At 46.0% G+C, this 14,042-nt stretch overlaps 2 protein-coding genes across 8 annotated transcripts in view; both read left to right on the top strand.

The window, feature by feature from the left end:
- Nucleotides 1-7,781, top strand: part of LOC144098512 (uncharacterized) — a 40,557-nt gene extending 32,776 nt beyond the window's left edge. For all 7 annotated transcript variants that reach the window (XM_077631213.1, XM_077631211.1, XM_077631216.1 and 4 more), the window contains 4 exons: nt 328-459; nt 2,873-3,002; nt 4,872-5,084; nt 6,534-7,781. In XM_077631213.1, coding sequence (XP_077487339.1) covers nt 328-459; nt 2,873-3,002; nt 4,872-5,084; nt 6,534-6,738 — 680 coding nt within the window. In that variant the 3' untranslated portion in view covers nt 6,739-7,781. The remainder of the gene's footprint in view (nt 1-327; nt 460-2,872; nt 3,003-4,871; nt 5,085-6,533) is intronic.
- A 3,431-nt stretch (nt 7,782-11,212) lies between these two features.
- The window catches only part of LOC144096954 (uncharacterized), a 36,053-nt gene continuing 33,223 nt past the window's right edge, over nt 11,213-14,042 (top strand). The window contains exons 1-3 of the mRNA XM_077629761.1: nt 11,213-11,398; nt 12,587-12,605; nt 13,739-13,866. Of these exons, the coding sequence (XP_077485887.1) occupies nt 11,353-11,398; nt 12,587-12,605; nt 13,739-13,866 (193 nt within the window). The 5' untranslated portion in view covers nt 11,213-11,352. The remainder of the gene's footprint in view (nt 11,399-12,586; nt 12,606-13,738; nt 13,867-14,042) is intronic.

The raw sequence follows: 14,042 nt of genomic DNA, 5'->3' as shown, positions 1-14,042 counted from the left end.
CCTACGTAAGAACTATATGAAAAGTTATCTTTGTTAACTGCAATTTTACAAATGCTGAAGCAATAACCGAAGCTTACTTGACCGCTGTTCCTTTCGTATGTGGATTTCATAGTGGATAAAGACAAAGATGCGCAGGGCCTTAGTGTAATGGCTTTCACTTGTCCAGTTTTCACAGTAGTATGAAAATTGAGTAAAAGCAATAGAAATGAACATAACGCTACACACATGCCAGATAGTTCACCTGCGCCTTTGTGATGGACCGTTAGGATTCGTGCACACGTAGATGCCAAATGTTAATGCGCTAATGTTCACACGTGGGTGCTGCAGACGTCGACGAATGCGAGATGTGGGTAGGCCGTGGCAGCCTGTGCATTGGCACGTGTGTCAACGAGCCCGGATCCTACTCATGCAAATGTCCCGAGGGCTACCTGCTTGGCAACGACAAGAGGACCTGTCATGGTACGTGCGGCATGCGCTACATAGAGGTCACTAGTGTGCCTATCGACACCTGCGCACTGCCTACAGTGCATTTGTAACCGTTGTTAACTTGAAAGCTTGCCTAATCATCGCAGTGACTCTCATGCATGGACCCTTAAAACTATTGTAGTTAAGCTCAACTTGAAAACTGAGATGACTTCTGAACACTGAATTATGAAATATGGATCTGAAATGAGCTACGTAACAACTGTTTGTGCTGTATCAATCGTGTTTCGGAAGAGACAGAGCTACAGCGACGTCCTTTTTATCTACGTGTAACGTTGCCACGAAAAGTAAAGTCACCAAAAGGGTAGTAGAGTTCTGACGTAGTTAAACCGAGTAGACGTGTGAAAACGTGTGTTCAGCCTGATTGGCTCAAGGTTTTGCTTTGCTGTTTCATCGACACATCTGGTGACGATATTAGACTTGGCTTAAGCTCTGATCGAGGTTAAGCTGACCTGATCTGTTCACGCCGCAGATGGAAGCTGATGAAGACGACGATGTGCAATGAGCAGCGAGAGAGCGTGTTGCAGTTTAACACGAGGCGTGATCGGTTGTGGTGATATAATAGTGCTCTCGTGCAGTGGCCAGCGAAGCTGTTCTTTTGGATCCGCCGCGGGTTCGAATCCCAATTGCGGCAATATTTATTTTATTTCTGTGCCCTCAATGTCAGGGACGCTACGAAATTCTTGGTTGGGTTTGACCCCATGAAGTGTGCTTTCGCACTACCTGGTGCTTTGGAACTTGGGAGACTCAGTGTGTCCTTCCATGCGGGATCGTAACTGGAGTATGCTTGCGCAGGCGTAAGCGATGCAGTCACGAGTGCTAATTGCTTTGTCCGTAGCCACCACAGATAACAATCTGAACTTTGCAAATCGGTTGCGATGGCCTGAAAACTTTCGTTTTCTTCTTGTACGGGGAGGGGGGGGGGGGGGGGGGGCGGTTACAGTGTACAGGGGTGCATCTGCGTTTTTATCAGACACGCGATTGCAGTGGCTTTAAATAGCAGCAAAATATTTTGACAAGTCAGAAGACAAGCTGAAGAGCCAATAACAACGGTTACCATCGTAGACATGCCGCAGTCAAAACTAACGCTCGGCGGTAATAGTGCGCACATAAACTGCTACCCAAAGCAAGTACTAAAAAAACAACTCTGCTCCATTGAGTTCGATGGGGCATTGCAATTTGCCCTGAAGCCAACACACTGACTGCACTTCATACAGATAAGAAAAAAATGGAATATTTCTTGCCCAAATAAAATGCAACGGCCTTTACAAAAATTTATTTAGACAGTCTTTAGACTGTCCATAGACTTCTGTCAAGAAACTCTATAAACTCTCTATAGAAAAACCCTAGAGTACAGTCTAAAGGCAATGCAAATCCTATAGTCAGTCTATAGACAATCTATAGATTTATGGCCATACACTTTTAGTACTTTTGTCTATAGAAAGTCTATAGACTATGAATATACGAAAAGAAATAGCTTTAGGAAGGCAATAGAGTCTCTAAGAAGTCTATAGATTGCCTATGGACCATTTTTATAAGGGCTAGGTTCGTCGTTCCGGTCATTGTGTCAGTTGTTTATTGTTTATTTTATTTGTTTATTGTAATACCCACAGCGCCACAAGTGGCATTACAGTGGGGGGGAATAACACATCATACAAACGAAAAGAAAGGTAACAAAGTGCAGCATATACTATGCAACCATGATGCAACAGTAATACAGCCTAAAAACAGCATTCACAGAGATGAAGAGAATAAATCACCTGACGTAATTAATACCACCTCTTCAGACAGCCGGTTCCAATCTCTTATAGACCTAGGGAAAAAAGCATATTTGTACATCTCTGATTTACAGTTAATTTCCTTAACATTTAATCTATGGTCACGACGTAGCGAAATATAGTTTGGTGAATGGATGTTGAGGTCACGATTTATGCCAGTATTGGAATAGTAAATACTATGAAAAAATTTTAACCTCTAACAATATCTACGTTTTTCAAGCGTCTTCCATCCCAGCGAGTTTTTTGCACGTGAAACGCTTAAGCTTCTGGTATAGTTGTTAGACATATCGGATACCCAAGCTTTGTACCCTCTCAAGTTTATCTATATTCGTTTTATGCCAAGGGTCCCATACTGCGCAGGCATATTCGAGAACCGAGTGAACGTTTGTCATAAAAAGTATGTATTTGCGCATGAGTGAGCGTTGCACATGTATTCGGCCGTTGTTCAAATAAATTTCTCTACAGCCTCTGTCGTCCGCTCCTGTACTTGGCGAGTGTCCTTATGAGCCGTTAACTACATCTCCTTCAGTTATGATGCCGTCGCCTGCAGCAATGACGTAAGACCGCTGAGTGACACATCTCACAGCTCGAGTGTCTCCGCTTCTGTGCAGACATTGACGAGTGCGAGCGTGGCGATGTTTGCCGAGGCGAGAACGAGGTGTGCCTGAACACCCGCGGCGGCCATCGGTGCAACGTGCTTCAGTGCCCGCCCGGCTACTACCGGGACCCCGACCACAAGACGTACGGAGCCCTTCTCGTTTTTAGTAATTTTCGAAAGCCCATTTCGATGCGGAAAGTTGTTGTTCGCCATTCCCACTTTATCTTGGCTGTCCAAGTGACGCAGTGGGACAATATATTTGATATCTGAGAAAGCACATTAGAAAAGGGGTCAAGTAAATATAGAAAAGAAGCATCTTAGTTACGTTGCCAGCTTTGCTTATGGGAAGCATTACGAAAAGCTCCAATTTCTTCAAGCAGAAATGCTTAAGCAGGCTAATTGTTTTCAAGAAAGGGGGGCTGGATTCTTTACTTCTCTTTTTTTCTTCCAGGCTGTTCACCTTGAGTTCTCTCATTAAAATTATAGAGGAAGAACTTTTTTGTAGTAATAACCGTTTTCGCCAAAAGAGGCCATGAGAACTGTCAATAATTTATAATACAAATCTCCATCACTTACAGCCTGGAAGATGTACGGAATTACACTGCTAAATGGAATCAAGAGCCACGGAGCCACTGTAATTCTAATGTGGTGATTACACTGCTGTAATAATCTCTAGACATGGTTCTTGTAAACCAGTGTAACGGCCCCAAGCCAAACAAGGGACAAAACACAGCGCTGTGGTTTGTCTCTTCCTTTTTTGGCTTGGAGCCATTGCGCTGGTTTACAAGAGCCATGTCTCACTAATTCGCCCACCAGTTCATGTTGTACATCTCTAGACACCTACACATCTAATCGCCAGCTAGAGGGCTCGAAGAGATGTCTCGTTGTGCGCATACAGACGTGTAGGGTTCCGCTAACACAACCATCAAAGAATGACAGAAAACTCGATGTAAATGCATGAACAGCTTCTAATGCTATTGCGTTGCCAACACATAATGTGATTAGGTGTCCCTGTGAATTTTTTTCTGCTCCGTTTGTGAACACTACGCCCCGAGCACCATCATCATTATGAAGATTACGTCCACTGCAAGACAAAGGCCTCGTGGTGCTCTCCACCCGCCGCTCTGGCTCAGTGGCTTTGGCGCTCGGCTATACTGACCAGAAGGTCACGGGTTCGATTCCAGTCGCGGCGGCCGCATTTAGGTATATGTACGCGAAATACAGAACACGCCCGTGTGCTGTGCTATATTAGAGCACGTTAAAGAACCCCAGGTGAACTTTATTAATTCGGAGCCCTCCACAGCGGCGGCTTCCCTTACAGCCCATGTGTCGCTTCGCCATAGTTCACAACTCAGCTTGTTCTCCAGTGACCCGTGTCTTTTGTCAGCAAATGCCACCGTATCCTGTAAAAAGTCCCTGACTTGACCGCGCCACGCAAGATCGCGCAGTATGGCGGAGATTTTCATGGTCATGCAGTCCACTTGCTGTATGTGGTAGCCTGCCAGGATCAAGGGGGGATTTGGGGTGCCTTCAAAGCAACTTCTTGGGGTCGTTTGATATACGTGAGGCGAAAGACGTTGTTTTTGTTGTTGTTGTTGTTGTTGTTGTTGTTGTTGTTGTTGTTGTTGTTGTTGTTGTTGTTGTTGTTGTTGTTGTTGTTGTTGTTGTTGTTGTTGTTGTTGTTGTCGTCGTCGTCGTCGTCGTCGTCGTCGTCGTCGTCGTCGTCGTCGTCGTCGTCGTCGTCTTAGTGATATGGCACTTACCCACGACGGGCGATTGGTTACGGTTCAGTGGGGAGGGCCAAGAGAAGAGGGTAAACTTGTGCTAAGCTAATGGTTGTGTTTTGAGTAGTAAGTCGGAGCTTAATTAAAGAAAAAAACACACGGGAGACAAGATCCGATAATTGAACGCATGAAAATTACTGAAATAGTTTTTAAATGCCGCATGACTGGTCATGAGACTCGCATCGATGATAGCGGGACCCATAACTGCCTCGTCCATCCTCCTCGCAGGCGTTGCAAGCGTGAAAAGCGCGAGTGTCCTCCGGACGACCTGGCGTGCCGCAAGGAGCCGGTATCGCTCTCTTTCAACTACTTCACGCTGCCGCACAACATGAAGATACCGGCGTCTGGCCAGCAGGACTTCTTCACTATGCGCGGGCCACGCTTCAGTTTCTCCAACGTCGACTTCGAACTGGAGTTGGTCGAGGCCCGCGCTTCGTCGAGGTGACTTGCCTTATACGTGTGACGTAAACGCTGCTACGATGCGATTGCTGTAACTGAACAGGCGTATTCGAAATACCACTTTATTCCAGTTATTTCCAGTGCCGGGCTGCACAATGCTATTGTATTCAGAGCGTCTCTTATTGCTATAATCAAACCAACACTGACACAAAAATTTTAATGCTACGGCCTCACGCAGCGGCAAAAGCCAATGGGCTCCTGGAATGAGAGCCCACCCAAACACTCTATCCATCAAACGTTTCTCTCTCTCTTTCTATATCGCAATAAGTTCTGGTGCCTATTTTTTTTTTTCATTACCATACAGCCTGCCCAGTGGAGCGTTCGTAAGGGCCGCAGCGCTAATGACGTCAGTGTTGAAGTGAATATAGCAACCTGGAGCGCTATGCAGAATGGTCAGGGTTTGGAGAAACTCGGGGTCTTCTCGAGCTCTGGTGACGACCTCAAATGAAAAAGACTAATGATATCAAGGCATCAAACTGATCCCTGGGCACGCCTCCAGTTTCACTGGGTTATCTAAAGTCCGGCTTTATCCACACTTTGGCGTCACCTCGTGGGATTCACAGGTGGTCGACAAGCCACGACTCACGTAAACCAATTGGCGGTGCCCTCTTTCTATTGTCTGTCGTTCCACTGAGTGCATTACCTGCGCAAAAAGATTTTAGAAATTATGTTTTTAGTCAATCTTTATTACTAATTTTGTGATACTCTATAAAGAATTTGTACTGCATGTGCTTCAGGATAATTTATTAAATTTTTTCTCTTTCCGCAAGGGAACGCTTGGTTGCGTCTCAGCTAGAGTTTAATTTCCACGCAGAAATTACACAGGGGGGGGGGGGGGGGGGGGGGGGGGATTCTTGTTATGTGACCTGGCTCACGGCGCGCGTGATTTGTAGCGAAACGGTAGTAGGTTAGCTTTGCGAAGTCATGTGTAAACAACAACAGTGATGCAGCGTCTACGGGGACGGCGGAGGAGCGAAGAAAAGTTTTCTGTTTCAGTGCACCTCGTTGCAGCTTCTTTCGTTTTAGCAGTAGCTATACTCAAGTTCGGCATTTTATGAAAGGTCACTTTTGCCCCCTTAAATCAGTGAGGAACAAATATAGCCCAGTCATAGTCTCCTCTATTTAGAAGGCTATGATAATAATAATTGGTTTTGGGGGAAAGGAAATGGCGCGGTATCTGTCTCATATATGACCCAGTGTACGGAATTCTAGCTTCAGCCAATGAGCGTCCCCTACCAGTTTTAGACACCTGGTCTCTCTGCCCACTGGTATGCCACCAATCCAGTAACACCGCCAAGCTTTGAACCGACCTGCCATGGCTTGAAACATGCGCCGGTACACAGGGAGCTTCTTGGACGGTGTGTCTTAAGAGCTGGCAATTCTCCTGACGTAGAGTGAAGGTAACACAGCGCGCTTTATGTCCAAACGCAGGGCCCATGGGATCGAGGTGGCGACCCGCGAGCATTTCTACCTGCGCCGTGTGGGCCACAATGAGGCCATGGTGTCCATCGTGCGACCTCTGCAGGGACCGCAGGACATCCAGCTGGAGCTGAAGACCACCATCTTCCACCACGGCCTGTACAGCGGCAGCGCGCTCGCAAAGATCTTCATCTACGTCACAGAGCACGAGTTCTAGGCCCCTTTCTAACACCTACTTGCGGAAAGAAGCCGGCGCTTTCGGGCGTCGCGTCTATCTTTGTCGTCGTTATTTGTTTTTCCTTTGCCCCATAAACCATTGCCACGCGGGCGCTGTCATCTTCAAGGCTGCGTTGTTGCTTTAGAAGCATTTTGTTCACCGTTCAGATCTCCATCCTATCTTTTCCTTATTCCGTTTACTTCTGATCGCATTTTTCATCAGTTTCAGTGCGTCCCCAACGTTCCATAAATCCTTTGCTTCCTGTTTTAAACATTTAACTCCCTGGCGAGTGGAAACAGTGAAAAGCCTGGCCTTATCTGACAAACCAAAACACAAAATAAAGATGCCAGGTAATTGCGACACCGACATGAACGATTTAGTAGGAAACCGTCCAGCACATAAGACGAGGGAAATGAGAGTTCCGAATATAACGGCAGCACTTCTCACGTCATAAAAAGCGATACCAAATGCTCCATTTTCATTTGCAAATTCTAAACACGAAGCCGAGCGTATAGGTAGGCTGTAGCACACCAGTTCAGCATACCACGCAGGCCATTCTTCCAGATCTTGAGCCGCGTTCTTACAGGCGCATTGGAGCGCTTTTTCGTAATTACTGGTAGGGCCTGTATAGCCAACGCGGTGTGCTGAGCAGTATCATGCAGTGCGTGAAAAACTGCCATCCAAGTCGAAACGTCACTTGATGCTTCGCGGCGCTGCCCCTGTAAATACTTATTTGAAAAAATTTACACCTCGATACGTTTCTTGCTGCCTGAAATTTTCACTCAAAGCTTTGATCAAATCACGTTAGACAATGCAAGCGCCTGAAAACGCTTTCGCTTCTGGTGCATTGGTAACTAGAGGTTCGCTCGCTTACAGGTTCACTCTTGCAACGGACAGTCGGTAAGAAGATACTCAGTCGTGCTGCAAATTATTTATAATATAGCAAGCCAACGTAATTATGTTTCATAAAAAATTGTAGCTCACCCTTCTCACGTCATATGGAATGTTGTTAATTAACGAATAAAATTTATTCACAAATCAAATTTTATGTTTCATTACTTCACGTACAGCTTACTCGAAGCCATAAGCGAAGCAGCTACCGCTGTGGCTTGAGTGGCTATGGAGTTCGGCTGCTGTGCTCGAGGCCGCAACCAATTCCTGTCAGCCACATTTTTACGGAGACAAAATAAAAGAACGCTCGTATGCTTTGCGATGCCGGTGCACGTCAACAAATCCTGTATGGTAGAAATTAATTGCTCGTTATCCAATATAGCGTTCCTCACAGCCGACACGCAAATTAGGGATCACATTCCACCATCAATCAAATCAATCAATGCAAAAATCTCGATCAATACAATTTCTTTACCAATTAATCATCTGATAAAATAATATTCATCACATAATGAAAGTTGGCGCCAAAATAGGCTTTCAGCTTACAGGCTACAGTTACCTGGTCAGTACAAAGTCCGAGTTGAGGAAAGTCGTTGAGGTGATGAAGAATTATACAGAAAAACTGCTTTGTACAAAATAGTTCTTGCAATAGAAGCGTAATATTTTATGTGCAATCCTGGGATTCAAAGTGCCCCATTTTAATTTTTTTTTACACAAATAGACATTTTTGCATGTCAATTTGAAGTTCTTGTTACAGTGAATTTAGTATCTCAATCGATAAATTAATATAATTTTAGCATCACGAAACTCAATACTCTAAAAGCGTGCCCTTTTAATAATTTAATATTTGAAAGCTCCTATATTATTGCGATAAAACTTGATTATGTTTAGCGTGGTGTTTAGTGCCCTAAAATCAAAATATGCTGACGCTTTAAAGCAGTCTTTCCCCTTTAGAAGGTAGGCCAAGTTTTGGAACCAAGATGAAAGCAGGACCACTGGTAATTTGTCTCATAAGTATTCCACTTTTTTCAGTGCGATATCACTAAGCCCCACTCACCGATTTAGGAGATGTTTGTCTGAAACACCGCAGCGGTGACCTCGTGGTTGAGCATCCGCCTCGCATGCGGAAGGTGCGGGGTTCGGTCCCCAGGGCCGCCTGGTACCCACCGGTGATACAATGGGTATAAGCTCCCCCTGGTCTGATGCTCGGCTTATTCAGGGTGAAATGTTTAGAAAATAGGTCTTTGACCCCACCTTGAGCTAACGAAAATGCCTTCTGTCATGGCGCTCTTTGGCCGCAGATGCCCTTGCGCCATAAAAAAGTTAAGTACCATCATCATGTTTGTCTGAAGGCTGCCTCTGCAAGCGGCCCACCTGTCCAGATATATGGCGCACCTGGAAGGTTGGGATGACGTCACAAGGTCTCGTGACATAAGTGGCAGGTTGGCCACCTGCTTTTCTGCTACAGCACCACCGAACACAGCGACAAAGCTGACGAAGCCGGGTTTTGTGCAGAACGCGAGCTGTCACTGATATGCATGCTTACAGCGACAGTAACAAACATTATGTTATGTATCCACTGTGCTTTATCCACACCATACAAGCTCACGCAACGCACAAAATAAATTTTATATACCACTTTAATCACATAGCAACATTATGCATAACAAAGCATACCCTTCATGAGCAATGCAAAACAATGGTAAACAATGCAAAACAACGGGCACGCAGTGTTAAAGCACCTATTCGCATTGGCTTAACTTCGCAAATAGACAGCCATTTTTTTATTCTTACTCATAAAGCTGAAATTATTCTTTTGCCGTTTCCACTTTTACCCGACACTGCCCCAAATAGGTGGAGACCCTGGTTCGAAACCTGAACCAGGACGAATTTTTCTTTCACTGCGAAGCTTTCGTAGAAACTGTATAGCTTCACTTTGTGGCCGTAAGGCTGCGCATGGGCGGATTCTGGTGAGGATTCTATGTTTGTAAGTCTTACTGGTAGACTGCTAGAAAGCGCACTAAAACCTTTTTAACAACGAACTACACATTCACAACTCGTATAATAAAATACGAAAAAATCATCACTGCCACCATTTTTTCTTCCGTAAATTTGCCTAGCAATATGGCATTCCGGGTAATTGGAACTAATGTGCGTATGCAACGGCTAGCTTTCACGGGCCACGCAGCCGTCCAAGTTGCGTGGGCGCGCTTCGCACGTTGCCCTGTCACCGTAATGGCGACCGTGAGAAAAATGGCGTCCGCCAGGTAGAGACGTGGGGTCCATGCACGTAGGAGGCCACTACAAGTATACATAATTTTCTTTCATTCACGAATGAGCGCGTACTCACGAAAAGGCAAAACGGACATTGCCGCGCCTGCGATGCGGCTGACGGCTGACATGTTCCCGTTCCAATCGGACCCCGGTTCAAATTCCGTGCATTTCTAAGAATCTTTTCGTGTCCTGTGAGTTCATATTATTGAAATAAAATTGCACATTATTTATTAACCTAATCTTAACACTTCCCCTGTCCAACTTTGTTCCCTGTTCTTTGGCAGCAACATTTATTATAGCCTTAAGGTCTCTAGTCGGGCATCGAAAGAAAAAGAAAACACAATAGGTTATTGAACAAATTTAAATACATCCAAAATGCACTCAAAGGCAGAAAACGACATGAAGCAGGAATATTCCTTAGAGATAACTACCCGTCTTATAAAATGACTAATTACCATTTTTCTGTTTTTGCCGTGTCCACAATGTATTCCTGGTTGTGAGCTCGAGACTAGCTAGAAAGACGGCATCTCTGGCAATTTTTTAGGCATGCAGGATGCAAAAAATATCACTAAAGGCTTTCCGCTGTAAATAAGAGTAGTTGTTCTTGTTCTCAAATGGGGGCTGCTCTCTTTCCACTCATTCATCGTCCTCCTCCGCTGAATTTGACACGTCCGCTGTAATTCAGCAGGTTTGCTGTTAATTTTTTTAACGAGATTTTTTGCCTCGGAGCATCAAAGGGTGAAGTTGTGATGATGGTTAGCGCAATACGTCCAACGACTCAAGCGCCAATTTTCGGAGCCAATAAACACACGATAGATTGCTCCTAGCGTGAAAGTTACAGTTACATATGCGAACAGGCAGCTTCAGGAACCGACCTCATGCTTGTTGTTGTTGCTTCTGAAGCAATGGCACATAACCGTGGCGGGGGATTGGCCACGTGCAGATCTAAACAGGAGAAAAATTCATACAGACTTATCTCAAACGGCTCATGCTTGTTGTTGTTGTTTGCCTCAAAAAAAAAAATTGCACACCTACAGGGGGGATTGGCCATAACCAGGTGGTGACTATTCGCGTTGCGGATTGCATGCGGCAAGCATGGGATGACCTAAAAAATTGGGCAACTCATTTTCTGTGACAGAGGTGGTTACAGATGGTTAGGGGGCCTAACAAGCTTAAATTTAGTCAAGGGAGTGAGTACAAGAATAGGAGGAAAAAAGAAAAAAAATGTAGGAATTGCGAAAAGGAACTACCCAAATACGAAAGCCACTACCACTTCTTCGTCCTCCTACCGCTAGGGGTCATTCCTGTACACAGCGCCGTGTCCCGAGCTGCGGTGCGCGTGGCCCGGCAGCCGGTGTCGCAGGAGGGCGGCGCTACACGAGCTCCGGCGGGAACCGCGCGGCCTGGTACGCTGCCTGAGGACGACGCCGAGGGCAGGCAGCAGGCAGCATGGCGGACGCCGCCGAACAGGGCCAGGACATCACCGTCGACAAGCGTGAGTGGCGCCGAAGCTACGCCGCCGAGTCTCGTTCCCTGCGCGTATGCTCCCCTTCTGCTAACCCTTCCTGCCATTCCCCTCGACGATACTGCGCTGGCATGCCAATCTCGCGGCTTTCTTCGAGAGAAGACCCAGCTAGCTTCTGGGTGCGGCCTTAAAGTCTTATAGCTCGCTAGCCAACGTTCTGGCAAAAGGACTCGTCTCGCCCAGGTAAATACAGGCCGTCTAGTCGAAACACTGCAATTTCGTCTTACCTGCCCTCTTTGTGCCATAGCTAGCATCGTGGGCAATCAACAAACGTAGCGCATAGTCTCTTGTGCTCACGTAATTTCTCGCCGGTTCCACCCATCAAGATCAGGAGCTAATGGGTGCTCTTGAGCCCGCATATAATGTTATTAAATAGGTGCGACATCTATCTGAAACAGCTCAGGAAACCCTATTCGGGGAAGTTTTATTCGTGCGGGCCGGTTACTGCACCGAGCCCATACTTGGGCCTTACTGGTAGCTTTCGCTACGCTAATGGCAGCGATTGAATTAAATGAGCGCGAAACACTGAGCCATGTTTCTGGTCTTTAATAATCGCAGCAGCGATGACGCCATTGCAAGCCACCTCGTAGTGGCACATGTTCTTACTAGGTTTCTCAGCGAAAAGCTCGGATTGCGTTGACGGCGTAGCCAACGCGTTAATATCAGCTGGGACAGCAATGGAAGAGCTCTTTCGTAATAATAGTTGCCAAGCATGGTCTTAGGTGTCATGTTCTGTACAAACAGAGGCAGTCATCACGCAAGAGATCGCATCACCTGGGTGTACGCAGGTGAAGTGTAGTAATTAACATCGAAGAAAAAAAACCTCCGGAGTCGTTTGTGTTTCTCTTTTTGTCACTCATTGACGGGCATAATTTTGATAACTCATGAAAAGCAGTCTTACGAGATGATACTATTTTCAAAGGAATTTTTCACAGCTGGCATAATTATAAGCTCTGATTAGGTGAGCGTACCCGTGGATTTTGAGGAAGCGCGTTTAATCGGTAACCGTCCGCAACCAACACGTGCAATGTGTCAACAAGTAAACTCTGACAAACGTTCGTATAGCAACCACACAAAATATGCATAGATTGCATTCTAGTCCTGCTTAATACCTCAGGAATTTTGTTAAGTGGCGTTTCTGCACATCTTATTTTGCAGAAGAGTCAGATGATGAGGGGTAAGTAATGCTCTTCAAACTTTCTTTTTGAACTCTGGTGTAATTTTAAGCATCTTTAGCCTAACTTTCCAAACAGAGCGAGCTATGTGAGTGGGCCATGCCTGAATTCTTGTAGGCCTGTACATTATTGTTTAGAAACTGATTAATTAACAAAATATATGAGGGTAAATGAGATACTGTGAATTAGGTCAGCCATGTTAGTCATCTTTATGAGTGGGCCTCGGTGATGGGCAACTTACATCTAATATCATCTTAGACATCCCCCCATCTAGTGTGAGCTCACAATCGCGCCATCCCATCACGGCAATGTATTATGCCATTACATAGAACAATAGAGCAAACTTCGTTTCGAAGTAAGCAGCTGAAGACGGCAGTTTTGATGACTGCGCTAGTTTCACACAATGTAAATTTGTTCTCTATGACAGTGACCTCGGTTAAAGTGTCAAATCTAAGCGATTGGTGTGTCCGTTAACCTGGGTCACTGTCGTGGAGAATAAATTCACAATATGTGGGACGTCAAGGGAGTTGGCATTAGTTAACAAGGGGCCGCACTCTATACGTTCTCCATTTTCCATCGTCCGTTTCGCGTCCATTTAGTCCTGTGTCACTGGTCACTCAGATATAGCCGCGGCTTTCAAGCGTCTTTGAGAAGCGACCCGGCTATTGAGTGGTTGGCGATCAAGCCTCACCATTGGCTGCCATTGGCTTTGATATGCAGCCAATGATAAAGTAATGGTGACAGAGGACCAAATAGAAGCGAAATGGATAATAGAAAATGTACAGTTTACAGAATATGGCCCCAAGAGCCCCCCCCCCCCCCTTTCAGGATGCTCTGCACACGCGGGAAAACTGTTGGTCTTTCTAGTGCTTCGGCTGTTCCGCTGTAGGTTACCATTTTTAGTTAACGCACAACTGCCGCTAAATCACGTGCCCTCCCCGGCGCGCAAAGGGCATTTCCGATTTCAGTCGCAGATTAGCCGGACTCATGCACATATTCAAAAACGTTAAACAACTTCTCTGAGGCAGATTGGTCTTTTTGAAGTATATACGCCATTCATTTTCAGTGTTATGTGGTCGGGTGCCCCAGTAGCACCGGGCAGTCTGATGCGCTGAGCTGGGTCGTATAATCGCAGGCAGTCTGGCCTGCTGTCGTGCCGGCTGTTCGCGGTCATCGCGGGCGCCGTGTTCATGGCGCTTGTCGTCCTGTTCGGCGTCCCCAAGGACGACAAGCAACAGCAACCGCACCCGTTCTCCACCGGACGTAAGTGGTGATCGAGCACTGACTTCTCACAGTCTTCTGCGGTTAATCCTGGTCGCTGACGTGGGTGGCGGCAGAGTGTGTTTGGCGCTGAATGTCTCCAATTCAGCGAAATGGCTAGGCAAGGAACGATTGTCGGGACGATGCCTACAATTATTTACCGTTTTGCCACTAAACAT

This window comes from Amblyomma americanum, chromosome 7 (assembly GCF_052857255.1).
Source record: "Amblyomma americanum isolate KBUSLIRL-KWMA chromosome 7, ASM5285725v1, whole genome shotgun sequence".
Taxonomy (NCBI): Eukaryota; Metazoa; Arthropoda; class Arachnida; order Ixodida; family Ixodidae; genus Amblyomma; species Amblyomma americanum.
Note: the sequence above shows the minus strand (reverse complement) of the source record. Positions and strands in the feature narration are given on the sequence as shown.